Source organism: Cariama cristata, unplaced genomic scaffold, assembly GCF_000690535.1.
Source record: "Cariama cristata isolate BGI_N322 unplaced genomic scaffold, ASM69053v1 scaffold7010, whole genome shotgun sequence".
In the NCBI taxonomy this organism is placed as follows: Eukaryota; Metazoa; Chordata; class Aves; order Cariamiformes; family Cariamidae; genus Cariama; species Cariama cristata.
In genome coordinates this window covers 79,000-93,400 of record NW_009596340.1, presented here as the reverse complement: position 1 = coordinate 93,400, position 14,401 = coordinate 79,000, and the positions used below count along the sequence as shown (strand labels likewise).

Here is a 14,401-nt window from a genome sequence, read left to right as displayed (position 1 = left end):
CGGGCTGGTCCGGCCTCCCCGCGGGGCTGCGGGGGCGGAGGGGCGCGCTGTGGTGGTAGCGCTCTCTCCCCGCCCGTTAGGAGCGGGGCTGGGCCGCCGAACCGGCCTCTACTCGCTCCTGGCAGCGTTCCTGTGCTTAACGGGGAGACTGTGTCTCCGAGGGGCGCTGGGGATGGCGGGGGGGTGCTGGGCTGCTCCTCAAAAGGGGACACTCCCGGTGGGCGAATGCAGGGGTGTTGGAGAGGTGAGACTTAAGGTAGAGGCACAGGTGAATACCGGAGGCCAGAGTGTGATGACCCAGTGACCTTCAGCTTGTGAATGCGATCATTGGTGGTGCAAGCAGAAGAATATTAAATACAAATAAAATCTCGTGTGTGTAAGTGAGGTCGTTACATTGCTCAAAATAAGGCTTATTCAGTTTTTACCAGCTGGCTTTGCTGAGCAGGGCTCAGTAAGGTACTGCCTTCAGCTTTACAGGCCAGGTGGATATTCCGTTCCACCTTTGTCCAGGAGCTGTGTTGTGCAGAAATGAAGCTTTAACTCTCCTGAGAGACTGGGAGAGGGTTTAATATCTACCCAACAACAAAGAAAAATGCAAGCAAAAGCCTACTGTAGGATCTGCCTTGGCAACACAGGGCACATCATGTGTCTGTGACCTTCAGTAACTCTGGGAAGTTTCAGTCATTGTGTAGGTTTGGAGTGGAGTTCTGGCAGACTGGTCTTGCTTCAAATTTTAAACGCACTGAAAATTTTTTCATGGTTTCTGTCTTCTCAGCCTTGCATTTCATAAGCAGCTTCTCAGCCGAAATACCACTTCAGTTGCTAAGTCGAAATGGCACTGCTAATTTTATTTTATGAACATTCTTTGTATTAGATGTGCGAGTGTGTATCCTCCTGCGTGTGCAGAAGGCCTGCACTTTGAGCATTCCTGGTTCAGCTAAGAAAATGAAAGTATGTGAATCTTGTTGTGTTTTCTTTCAGGCAAGAATTCATATCAGCTCTGAGCAGAATTTGCAGTATGGTTGGCTGGCTTATATGTTGGGAGACAGAACTACAAAAAAATTCACTGAATACAGCAAAATATTTACAGTGGAGGGAAACTTATCTTCTGGGAAGGGCAAGCTTGCACAACAAGTAGCAGAAAAACTAGGTACATCTTATTTCACCTATTTCTTTAATAGTTAATAGAATTTAACAGTGTAATTGTGATTTTTCTGTAAAGAAAGTTAGTTCACCAAACTAACAATTCTTGGCTAGCAAATTATTAGTTAGGCAATGCCACAGTTAGTGTGGAGGGCTTTATAAATAAGGGGAGAATAAAATGTTGGTGAGGCTTGAGATGAGGATGGGGCATTTGTCAGATCTGTGGGATCCTTGTGTAGGTATGATTTGTTGTGAATGAAATCTCAGTTCTAATAAAGTCAGTTTGCTCACTGAGCCTCCAGCTCTGGTAGCATCACTGAGCACCTTGAGAGGCAGGATTTTCTGCATGAGTGTACGCAGAGCATCAAGGTGATTAGAGGATTGGTGGCAAAAAGATTGTGCTTGGAACGATAGCTCAGCTTTCACTGGGGAGGTGAAAGATGGCAATACTTAAAACTGGGGTTTGTCTGCCCTTTGATGTGATTGACCAATGGATTTATGTGCTGTTTTCAAGAGTTGTTCAAAGCACAACTATGTGTTTAAATGAGCTGAATAGATGTTTACTACAAATGAACAAAACTTATTATTTTGATTGGTGCTCTGTTGTGGGTTTCTTTTTTGTCAGGAATGAAATATTTCCCAGAAGCAGACATCCATTACATAGACAGAATCACAGGAGATGGAACACTGCTGCATGAGAAATTTAATGGTTTCTGTAACCTAGAGAGGTTTTACAATGATCCGAAATGCCCTGATGGACACTCTTACCGACTGCAAGCCTGGGTGTTTGGTAATCGTGTTTTACAGTATGCTGATGCGTTGGAGCATCTGCTGACCACAGGTTAGATTTCACAGTAAACAGATTTCATTTCTAAATTAACTTCTGAGTATTAGTTGTGAGTAAGCCGTTCTGAAGTGCTTTCCTAGTATCTCCATTTTAAAATGAAAGGCTCTTGTATTGTTAAGCTTTTTATCTTTTTCCCCCCTTAGTGAGTATAGGTTAACAACCTATTTAGAAAACTACCTTCCACATTTTCTGTTAGAACAGTATCTTATATCCTTTCTAGCAAAGGAAATACGTACCAGTTACCAACGCCATTAGTTTTAATTTCACAATCCCTGATGATTATTTTCAAAGACATTTTAAACATACCAAGATAGCTGTGAGTTGTACAGCCTTTCTAAAACTCTCCCTTGACTTAGTTCCTGATAGTGTCTTTTGTTCAGTCTTTTTGACTTCTTTAAATACTGTTTTGTGGTGGTATCATTATAGTTTGAATGTCTTCTGGTGAGAAAAGATTTCCTATTCCAACACTGATTTGCCTGTTGCTTGTGCTTTAATAAGCGTTGTCCAAAAAAGATGAAAAGATGTGAATGCCAGAAAGTTTCAGCCACATATGTAAATGTGCTTCTTAAATATAGTAGCACTTAGCTACTGTAGTGATAGGCATAGTAGCAGAATGTGAGACAGGCATGTTCAGCATATGTATCCAGTATATTTGTGCAAGCCAAAACCTTGCTCTTGTTTTATTTAAAATTTCTAGAAAAGCATTCAGAAAATTGACCGTAAGAGCAGTACTGTCTTTAGTTTTAAATGTTGCTGCCTACAGTCTCTTTGAGCCTTGCTGACTGGAACCAACTTTCAATTGCAGGACAAGGTGTGGTGATGGAGCGCTCTCCCTACAGCGACTTTGTGTTTCTGGATGCAATGTTTAAACAAGGCTATATCCACAAGCGATGTAAGTTACTTGCATGCAAAAGGAAGTTATTTTGGCATAATCTGTCAGAAGTGTGGTAGTTTAGTTTTTAAAACAGAAACAAAAATGCCTGCTTGGAAGATGGACTCCTTTAAATATTCAGATTTGTTCATAAGGTGCTTAGCACCTTGCTGTTCCATGCGTCAAGGACCAACCTCAAGCTGTGAGACTTCCAGTTTTTCTTCAAGGCTTTTGTTCTGCTTATATATTAAAGAACACATATTCTGTGTATTGCTTGTGTTCTGTCAGCCGGAGACTCCTGGAAGTAGTTCCCCGAAATGTGGGTGAGCATGCTGATGAAGACTAGAGGTCCTTCAGGCAGACCGTGATCTAGCAGTATTAGGTGGGAGGTAAATAATGGGTCAACAGAGTTTGGCCTACTTGCTTTAAATGGCCAGCTTCCTTTTGAATCTCAAAGAACACAACTGTTGCCATGATCTTCAAGAAGGACAGGGAGGAGGATGCAGGAAGCTACAGACGAGTCAGCCTCAGCTTAATCTGCAGGAAAGTGCTTCCTCCTGGAAGCCATGTCTAAACATATGAAGGTGTGAAGATGATGGGTAATAGTCATCATAGTTTTCTGAAAAAGAAAACACGCTTAAAGACCTGATAGTCAGCTCCTCATAGAAGGCTAACTCAGTGGATGGGTGGAGAGCAATGGCTATTGTTTGTCTTAAGCAAGACTTTTGGTGCTGTCTCTCATAACCTCCTCATTGACAAACTGATGAAGTACGGATTAGACAGGTGGGCTGCGGATTGAAAAGCAACTCAAAGGGTTGTGATCAGCAATGCAAAGTCCAGCTGGAGGCCAATAACCAGTAGTGTTTCCAGGGGAGGATACTGGGGCTGAACCAGACTTAAACTGTTTTTAAAATGTACATGACAGGACAGAGTGCAGCCTCAGCAGATTTGCACGTGTTGCAAAATTGGGAGCGGAACGGTTGATACACCATGTTTTTGGTGCTACTCAGAGGAACCTGGACAGGCTGGAGAAATGGTTGGATGGTAACCTCATGAAGGTCTACAAAAGGGAATGCAAAGTCCTGCACCTGGGAAGGAATAACTGCAGGCACTCATCTATGCTGGGAGCCGACTGTCTAGAAAATTAGGCAGAGGAGGACATGGGGATCCTGATGTATACCGAGTTGAATGCAAACCAGTGACGTGCCTTTGCAGCAAAGAATGCCACCAGGATGCTGCATGAAGAGTCTTGTCAGCAGGTCAGGGCAGGTGATCGCCAAGTCCAGATTATTGTGCCCAGTTCTGGGTGATGTGAAAAAGATGATGTGAACTTACTGGAGCAAGCGTAGCACAGGGCCACAAAGGTCACTAAGAAGCTAGAGCATCCAGTGTATGAGGAGAGACTGAGAGAGCTCTGATTTTTTTTTTTGGCCTGGAGAAAAGAAGGCTCAGGGGAATGTGTATAAATACCTGATGGTGTTTATGAGTAAGGCAAAGGGCACAAATTAAAATACAAGAAGTTCCACCTATAAGAAAAAAATGATTTTTACTGTGAAGGAAATCAAACCCTGGAGCAAATTGCCTGGAGAGGCTGTGGGATCTCTGTCGTGGAGATACTGTGGATACTGTGGGACACAGTCCTGAGCCACCTGCTGTAGTTGACCTCGCTCTGAGCAGAGTGGTTGAACCTGGTCTGTGGATGTTCCTTCGAACCTGAGTGATTCAGTGGTTTGGAGTTATGGGCGCTGAGCTCCTGAGCAGCGCAGTGTTAACTGTGCAGATGCCTTGTGGGCAGGCATGTGGAGTCTCCATCCTTTGGCTAGGAATGGAGCAGTTACGTGACATACGTAGGAGACCAGCCACAGCAAAAACATGCAAACTTACAGCTGAACAAAAGTTTGAAAGTCTGCAGAAAACAACTGTAGAACCCAGTCATCAGGTGACCCCTTAGTAAATTGCTATTGAAATTCTTTTTCTCCTTGTTCTTAGAAAATCTGGCATTTTGGCTATTCCTGAGGCAAAGATAATTGTTGACTGCCTCATGTTTCCGATGTCTTGCTTGATTTGGCTTAGGTTTAGGAGATGTATATTGGTTTTTTTAATACCTACTGTGAGTTGCAACTTCTTGCTGAATGAGATTCAGGGCTGGTTGTAATGAACTGTGTCTTAATGCTCTGTGTTGGTAAAGCAAACAAAGCCCAGCAACCCACAATTTATATTTAATGTAAAATTCCAACAAGAAGTAATGGATTGTACTGAAATCCTTAAACAGCAAACATCTTGATTAGAGGTACTGCTGCTTACTGTGGTACCAAACATAGTGGGCTTTAAATTTTTCACGAACTATTTGAATTTGAAAGCCTGGTGCTATGTTTCTAGCTGAGCCGGTGAGCCTTATTGAGGAAAGCTTGCACTTGAGCTAGGTTTAATGGAGCCTATGCTATTCATGCCACTTAAATTTGAGTAGATGCTTCCCCTGAACCTGCATGGCTTCCTAGTCACCAACGATTACCCCAGAAATGCTTTAGGTTGTCGATGTGATGGAAGAACCCAATTACACAGACCCAACCAACTCCTCTCAGGTTTTTCTGTATGGGAAGGTGAGGTCCTACCTACAGTCTTGTCCTCCAAAGTGGAGTGTGGTTGTCATGTTTTTGGAGAGAAGATCTGCTGTTGCTCATGTAGACTACAGAGCTGTTGAGATACACCTCCGATACAGGTGAAGAGGGACACTGCTGAGTTGGTGACCTCTTAAAATATTTGCTTTAACTCAGTGTCATTTTATTTATGCATTGGAGGGCAAGGCAAATACCTGCCTGATCATTGTGCTTCTCCCCATGGCGGGCAATAGAGTACTTCTTCCAAAGTCTTCTTGAAGCATGTGGCTTTCCGTTACCACCTTTGCCAGACTATCATCTTTGTGGTAGGACGGGGCCATTTATTTCATGTATGAGGCTGTGGCAGAAGGTAGCCCCAGCTGGTGGCCACCTCAGGTGACCTGAGTGCTGCAGCTGGTCCCTGATGTTTTGAGATGCTGTATCTAAATGATGGAGGAAAAAACGTAGGTTTCTTGTAACTTAAGTCAGAAATAAAGGCCCTCTTTGATATAACTGATGTTAGATTCTTGTATCTCGGTGCATGTAGCTCTTTACTTTAATTGCGGTTTACTTCCTGTTTCTGGAAGATCATTTGTTCTGAAAACTTCCTGATTCCTATTTGAGGAAACACCTACCCTAAACTTACTGTAACAGCCAAGAAAAGGAGACTACAAATACAAAGGCGGGGGATGTGATTTATTTGCAGATAGAACGTGTTTAGCAAATGCAGGAAAAAGCACTCGGGAAATGATTGCGGATTCATCACCTGATAGGTTATAATTTTAATGCTGTTCCTATTGCACTTGTCCTCATTGTGCATGTGTTCAGCTGGGCGCCTTTAGCTCTCCAGTGTGTTTGGTTTTGTTTTGTATACAGGTCTCGATCACTACAAGGAGATCAAAGAGATCAGCATTTGTGAATTCCTGCCACCTCACTTGGTCATTTATATAGATGTACCCGTCCCAGAGGTGCAGAAGAGGATTCAAGAGAAAGGCGAGGTAATTTTATCTCGTGTGGCTGTTACTGCCTGTTAATGTCTGTTGTAATCGCACCCTCATGCGTGAGTCCTGTGAGATTTGCTATGGAATTCTGCTTCTGAAAAGCATTTCATCCTCTTAGGTGTAAGAATTGTGTGTTCATGATGTGTGGTGGGTATTCTGGTATCTGTGCTCTAAAAAAAAGCAAAAATCAACTTTTTTTGGGTGTGTCAATATGCTGTCATTTCTATAGTGAGTAGTTCTATAAAATTCACCTGCTCTTAAAAAACAGCCTTTGTAGCTGCCATTTCAGGTGTCATGTCCAAATAATACGCTTCTTGCAGTATACTCCAAGGTTATCTGTACTTCCTGAGTGCCAGAAGCCTGACCTGTGGCCCCTGTCTCCAGCTTCCCCCGTTGATGACTTTTTCAGACCTGTGTTGACGTTAGTGTGTGGGTCACTTGTGATCAACAAGTTCAGTCAGCTTTCTGAAATTAAGAAAATTACTGCTTGGTGCTTTTGTGTTAACACAGTGAAACCACCAATTTTAAACTTCAAACTAATTTTGTGTAAGTGTTCCATGAGATGTAAAATCCAGGGTGCTTTCTGGCTAATCTGTTATGAAGTTGATAAGAAAGAAGTTGCTTCTTGTCACTGGTGCAACTTCAGTGTGGTCTGAGGTCATGATATGTACCTTTAAACTATTGCTCATCTTTAACAGTTGTGGGACATTCTCACTTTTGCTCTCAAAACCCTTTGAAGGCAGCATAATTTCTCTGCAAGATGTCTTTTTTTTTTGAGTCATGGTATTGGCTGGAGACTGCTGTTAAAAAGAAAATTTACTTAGTTCTGTAGCATTGTCTTCGAATGACCTCTCGTTATATCAGCATGTTGGATTACTGGGTTATTGAAATAGTCTTGGATCAGAAAAGCTGTAGGGTACTTTTGGCTAATGACTAATCTAAAGGTTTTTGGTTTGGGTTTTTTCTTCCCCCTTCTGTGATATTTGGACATGTGGTTGTAATGATTCTTAGATGTGTTATGAGAATTAAGTGTTTACCTTGTACCTTGTTCAAAGGCTAGGGGAAATTTAGTCAAGTGAAGTATTTAACTGTGGAAAGCCTGATAGATTAAAAGAAAACTTTGATTTATTAGAAAAAATTCTCAAGTCTCTTAAATGCTAGTGATGCCTGCTTCTCTTGAAGCATGTGTGTGTATGTTAGTTTGGTAGGGTGAGCTGGTAGCATTTTGTTTTGCAGTTTCCTGCTCATTTAAGAGGGAGGCTGATGATTGCTGAAGGGAAGTGGCTTCAAAGCCGTAAATGGAAGGCTGCCCTTGCTGCTTCGTGATCTACATGGCCTGAGTTGCTTAGTTTGCTGGTCGAGTGACTCTCCCCTTCTGCCCTCCAGCAGTTTAGGCCATGACTGAATGTGCCTCTGCGCTTTAATGAGCAAGATACTGTTGTATGGGAAAACCGTAGCTTCTTTTTTTTTTAGCAGCTTCAGTGACAGAACTGGAAACTTCTTAATGTATTGTGTGAACCTGTGAGTTCTTTGCCCTTGTGAGCATAAAGGTCGGTGGCATTTTTGAGACCTTTAGCTAGAAATTGCTGGTGTAGCTTATAACTTTTTGAGTCAGCGGCACTGCTGAACACTAATGCTTTTTTGGGGATGGTATTTTTGGGAATTCCGCCTTCTTGGCGGATGGAGTGTTTGATTAGTACTCAGCGTGCTGTTATTGTGGGGCACTGGAGAAAGAAAAGCCCTCCAGTGGGCCCAACAAGCAGACACGCAGATTCTTCCAACATAGTGGGCATCTTGGATGAGCATTTCAAGCAGGAAATGTTCTTTAATTTTTTGGATTGAACTGAAGGAACACATGGTAGATTAGAGAAGTTCCTGGCATTTTGCAAATGTGGAATTAAAGTACACCGTGTGGAAGAAGAACTGTTAGCAGCAGGTATGATATCCATGAAATTTCAAAGAAAGATTTTGGAGTGAGTGGTTGGAGTGGATGGTTGCCCATGCACTTGCCTGAAACTGTGGAAATGGACACAGTTTGGCCCTCTTGTTGAAAAGGTAGACTCAGCCAATCTTCTATTTTCTGGATGATTATATCTAGCTTTCTTGAATGTGCAGGTAGCTAGGATGGATTGGTCCTTGGAAAGCTAATCTTTTTGATGTTTTGTTCTCTTAGTTTATGTGAACTCAGGGAAAATGAGGCGATTCCTTTAACAAACTGAAATAAATTAGAAGAATATCTTAGACTTTTACACTCTTCTGTTGAACCTACCTTTCCCTTTCTAGATTCACTAGCGTATCAGAATAATCTTACTCATATGGCTAATCATTAAAACTATGGGCATAATATTAATGCAACCTGACTTGTTCCTTGGGGTACTGTAGGTACATAATGCCATGTAAGAAATTCTAAACACTCCAAATGTCTTAATTCTTGAAACTTTCATTAATCTGTATGTGGTTAAATTGGATGTTTGACTGCTGATACAAGAGTGGGCTCTTGGCAGATGGTGTTGCAGCGCCTTCTGCTTAGGCTGGAGTCTGTAGTGGTGGGAAAAGAAAGAAAACTCATTTCACAACATTGTTTTCTGTTTGGTTTTAGCCATATGAGAAGAAGGTGTCTCCTTTGTATCTCCAGAACATTGAGGATGCTTACAAGAAAACCTTCTTACCAGAGATCAGGTTAGCAAACCAAAATGTTTTATCTGTTAAATCTTTGAGTAAAAATTGCGTGTGAATCCTAAAATCTCTGCATTCATGGCATAACAACTACATGTACTTGTGTGTAGTTACCTCTGGCATCTGAGAAACCTGATGCTGGTGTTACAATGGAAGATTAAAAATGAAGTCTTTGTAGGTGTGAGCTTTATAAAGCAATGTTTTTTGACACTGAAGACATTCAGAGTGGGGGAAGTGTTGTACAATAGTAAAGTCATGAGATTTCATTGACCTACCTAATATGTGGCAAAGCTAATGAGCGCTGGTCTGCAGTATGATTTTTTTTTTATCCTGCTGTCTTGGGGCATTGGAACTTTGCTGTCATGGAGTCAGATACAAGGAAGCATAAACTTGTTCATAGTTAAAAGAGCACTTCAGGAGCAAATCCAGGAATCTGGTCTGTTTGCTCTGCAAAAACAAATTCTGTCTCTGTTTCTGACAGTATCCTTTTGTATGGTGTTGGCATCGACACCTTTACTTCTCTTTCTGTTAGCTTGCAACAGTGGTTGCGCGACTTTCTTGGAGCGGTGTCCAAAGTGCCATAGCTATAGCTGTGGGTTTGTGTTTGCATGACCTGAGGGCAGTGTGATACAATATAAGCTTTTCTCAGGCCTTTTTGGAGAGTTTGGAATTTTTTTCCTCTCCTAAAAAGTCCTTTTAGTTGTTGTAGCTTTAGTGAGTTTCTTAATCTTGATAGGGAGGGAGAGAAGGGCTTTCATGTAAGGGACTGTTCCCTTTTCTAGTTCTGTTTCTCCACCTCATGAGGCTTATACCTGGTAGCCTTCAGCATTTGAAAAGGGTTTGATGGACTCATAAAGATGGCACTGCTACCTGCTCTGGGAGACTAAAGGTGTTCTTATCTGGGCTCCTCTGGCTTTCTGTAGCGGGGAAGCAAGAATGTGTGCACTGTAAACTTGAGATGAGACTATTATAGTTTGCCAGCTATCCCAATTCTTATAAAAGAGCTCTAACAAAAATCAAATTGTCCTAAAAATCTGAAAACACATGAACGTAAGCAGTCCTGGTCCCTCATAAACAAATAGCTTTCTGAAAGGGAAACTTAAAAGATCAGAGCCAGGCCTACTCTACATCAAAACAGTCTGTAATCATGCAAGGTTCAGTGTGTGCGTGAAGCTGATTGAGTTATGTTTAAGTCAAAGTAGATCTTCAGGTGTAGTGTAGCCTACTTGTTTCCCCTTGCTTCCTCGCTCCACCTCCCAGGGTAAATCGGTGTAATTGGACTGTCAGCAACTGAACTAAATAACTTCATATTGAGCTTGTCATTCGTACAGGGCAGAAGTTGTTGGTGCAGTGTACGGTCAGCTGCCTCCCAGTGCGTCCCACACAGCCGTGTGCTGGCCGCTAACCTCTCAGGAGGGAGTGATGGGGGCTGAGGATGGAGAGGGAGAGCGGGAAGCCTTGGGATTGTCATCCCCCCTGAGGGCAGAACTGTTTTGAATTTACTGGCGAGGAGAAAAATACTGCTTGTTCTTTGGATCAAATCGAGCCTCAGAAATATACCGTGGTGTTTAGTGAGGCTAAATCCTAGACCTGGTCCTGCTGTGATTTCAACTCTTTTCCCCTTTGTCTGTACATGGTCAGTACCCTTGTTAAGCAAACACCCTCTGGTTGGCATCCTCATCAGTGGATGGGCTTACAATAGCTTGTCAGATCAATCTTTGTGCTTGGGTCTGAAGAAGGATGTCTCCATCCCCTTGATGTGGGGGAGTTGTGAATGTGTGAAACTTCAGCTTTGTGCATCTCTGGACCTCACTGATGGCTTGTATATTGGATAAATATACAGACGCTTCAGCTGTCTTTAACTCTTTGTTTGCTGGCTTAGAGTGATGCAGTGAGCTATATTCATGCCTGGCTGTTAGTCTCTGGGCAGACTAAGAAGTATTTGATTCCCTAACTCATGAGGATGACCAAAATCTGGTTCAAACAGGCTAAAAAGAGTTGTTGTAGACCGTTGAACAAATGTCTGCATACTTTCCGTGTTCCAGCTTATGTTTGCTTATTCTCTTGCTTTGCTTGAAATGCAGCAGGAAAATAGTCTGGTTTCTTAGCAGAATTTCTTGTTATTTTATTCCATTTGAATGGAGCAACTTGATGCTGCTTGAAGTGGTGTGTTTTATAGGGGATATTTGGCTATCTTAAAATTGGTGCTTCCTTTTTAGTCTGATGTGCTTATGAACATCTTTTAGTGTTTCTTTTGATAGTGATTTGTGAGCCTGGTGCTGTGGCAGGTACTACCTCGGGATTTTGAACAGACAGCTTTTGTTTTTCCTTTGATTTTTCTTTTCCTGGACCAAAGCCCTACGATTGCTATTGTTCTCTTTCATAGCCAGTACTGCTTCCACTGAGCAGCTGTTTTCTCTTAATGAAAGCCCTAATAATCTACAAAGGATCAAGTGATTTGATCTGCATTCTTAATGCAATTGCCATTATAAGACTCTGGTGAAGTCTGACCTCTCCTTTTGATTACAGACAGTCGCAGCTCCCTTTGAAAGGAGACCGTTTATTTCTGTGACGGAAGAGTTGTGTGAGGCTTTCTGCTTTGTTCTCAAGTTAGGAACAAACTTAAAGTAGTTCCTCTACTAAGAGCACCAGTTGAATTGTTGACTGTAAGGGCTTGGGGGTTTGTAGGAATTAAAGGCGTTTTATAAATAAACTTTTTCACCAGTGCTGTTTTGACTGACCAATGTTAATGCAGACCAAGAAGTAGCTTGGACTGCTGCAGTTACCAGTTATTTTGATAATGTGACTACTTAGAGCAACTTAGATTGCCAGCCTTAATCCTGATTAAACTTGGAAGTAGTTGTGCTAAGCAAAAAGTCTGCAAATTCTTCTCTGTGCTCTTCAGCTTTGCTGTGTGTTTGATATACTGTGGATGTTGGACATCCATTTTATTTTCTCTAAGTTTTTGTTAGCTGAAGGAAAGGTCTTCCAGGGCAACTGGAGCAGGTTTGGGAACAACTGTTTACTGAAGGCAGCTGTGTGTACGTAGTAGTGAAACATGTTCATATAGGAACTCTTATCGTGCCCTGCTCTGCAAGTGACTTTTCTATGAAGGCTGCTGTATGAATAAGAAAACAATCTTGTAATCAGGAAGCTATTACCTGTTTTAAATATTTTTACACTTACAGATCCTGCTGCTTGTGTTTGTATTGGTTTAGTTAGCTCAGTCTTAGTAAATAATGATGAATGAATGTATTCTTCTCTTAAAAATTATCCACAGTTATTAGGGTACTAGTGAAAAGGAAGGTCTGCTGAAGTTTTCGGTTAGGCTGGTTGAAAATTTCACTTGGCTTCAAATAGATAGGGCAGTGGTAATTGGGGCAAGTATCCACATTAGTGAAATGGAAACAAATTCATAGGTGGGATTTTTTTTTTTAAACTGAAATTATGTAGATAGCACAGCCCATTTGTCTTTCAAAAACAATTTTCCACCAGGAAAGAGGCAACTTACAGGTCTAATAGGAATTCTGTTGCAAGAACTAAATGTAAGCATTCTAAAAAACTGTAATGATTCTAGTTCTTTGTTTATACCTTTCAGCTTCATTTCTGCTTCATTTTGGAGCAGGAGGGAGAGGATGGGTAGAGCAGCTGTATCAGGGGAACTAATTTTTGGTTTTTTTCCTCTTTGCAGCGAGACCAGTGAAGTTCTGCAGTACACAGCAGCTGAGGCAGAGGATGTGGAGAAGGTAAGAGTTTGCTGCATATATGGATTTTTTTTTTAAACTTCCAAGACTGAAGTGTAAAGAGAACATGTTGTCCTAGATTACAAACTTAGTTAACTACTTAATGCATTTAGTGTTGCTATGGTGAAGATCTGGGCTGAGTCCGTACTAGAATATTTCGATGGGCGAGTATCGCTTTGTCAGGAGAGTGGAAATTTCATTCCCCATCCCTTTTGCCAAGACACCTGGCTGTCTGACAAGCAAACCCCCCTCTAGGCCCCATGATAATCACTAATAATTTTTGTAATGTCTTTTGTCTGGTGTAACTTATGCTGGGTATTTGCAAATTTAGTTTGTTTTTCCAAGCAAATCCTGTGAGGGAAGTGGAAACAGCATTTCCTGAGTCCCTGCTGGGCTGTGCAGTGTTTGGTTGTTCAGTCAGCATCCCTGTTTGAAGTGGCTGGTGGGATGGGCAAGGCTCTGCATAGCTCAGTTTGGGAACTAATCAACCATTAACCAAGAGGTAAGTTACTCCCAGTGTTCAGCTGAGACTTTGGCTACCAGGTCTGCCTCTGCTGGCTTTTGCCATTGTGCTGCTTCCTATGATCCAGGTTGGTGCACAGGTTCCTATGTGATAAAATAGCTGTTGTTTTCTAAAAGCTAGTCATTATTATCATAGCAAAGAGCTGGATAACCAAAGCTGTTATAAACTTTGTAACCCTGGGTTATTCATCTGTATGAGCTAGCACGTGGTATCTAAACTGCAGTTTTTTCTCCAGATGATTTTACCAGACATGTTAGCCCTGGACCAAGGTAGATAAATTGCCTTCTCATTTCTAGAAATAAGCAATCTCTTATCTGACAGGATTAACATGAGATCACTGCTTCCTCCTACTCAACTGTGTTATTTTTTGGAGTAGGTGTAATATATTTGCCTTATTTCAGCAAACATTCTTGCTCGTGGAGGGTTACTAGTGGGATAACAGAAGCCTTTTGCTTCCCCATTGTTAACTTTTCTCTGTAGCTGCTCTCCCCTGCCGGAAAGAGTAACAAGCTTTTTGTAATTCTGGACGGGTTTGTAGTGGGCTCATTTCAGTTCTAGGGATGAAGGTTACGTGGTGAATCCCTCAAAGCTCACTTGAATTCTGTTGTAGCAATAAGAATCTCAGCTGCACTAAAAATATCTTTTCAGATGTGTCTTGCTGATTTTAATATTTTCATCCTCTGTGCTTCTTGTTTGAAAGCTCTGATAATCCTTCTAGAATCCACTTAATGCTCTCCTTTCTTCTGTTAGAGGGGAAAAGAAATACAAGGCTGGTTATATTGCTTTTTGCTTTAGGAAATGGGTCCAGACCTTTACACAGCAATATGTGAATAATTCCTAAACCAGGTGGGAAGAGAAGTGTCAGGGTGACTGCTTTGTTTAAGCCGGAAAACTTACTCTTTGCGGTGAAGCATAACAGGCTTTCCCAAATCAAATGCAAAAGGATAGCAACACTCATTTTGGTATACCAGCACCTGTCCGCCCACCTGCACTACGTATG

The 14,401-nt window shown here is 41.8% G+C and overlaps 1 protein-coding gene across 1 annotated transcript in view; it reads left to right on the top strand.

Annotated features, from left to right (window-relative positions):
- The first annotated feature begins 984 nt into the window (after window positions 1-984).
- The window catches only part of NDUFA10 (NADH dehydrogenase (ubiquinone) 1 alpha subcomplex, 10, 42kDa), a 43,130-nt gene continuing 29,713 nt past the window's right edge, over window positions 985-14,401 (top strand). Inside the window, exons 1-6 of the mRNA XM_009705620.1 lie at window positions 985-1,150; window positions 1,769-1,984; window positions 2,796-2,882; window positions 6,335-6,456; window positions 9,059-9,138; window positions 12,827-12,881. Of these exons, the coding sequence (XP_009703922.1) occupies window positions 1,036-1,150; window positions 1,769-1,984; window positions 2,796-2,882; window positions 6,335-6,456; window positions 9,059-9,138; window positions 12,827-12,881 (675 nt within the window). The 5' untranslated portion in view covers window positions 985-1,035. The remainder of the gene's footprint in view (window positions 1,151-1,768; window positions 1,985-2,795; window positions 2,883-6,334; window positions 6,457-9,058; window positions 9,139-12,826; window positions 12,882-14,401) is intronic.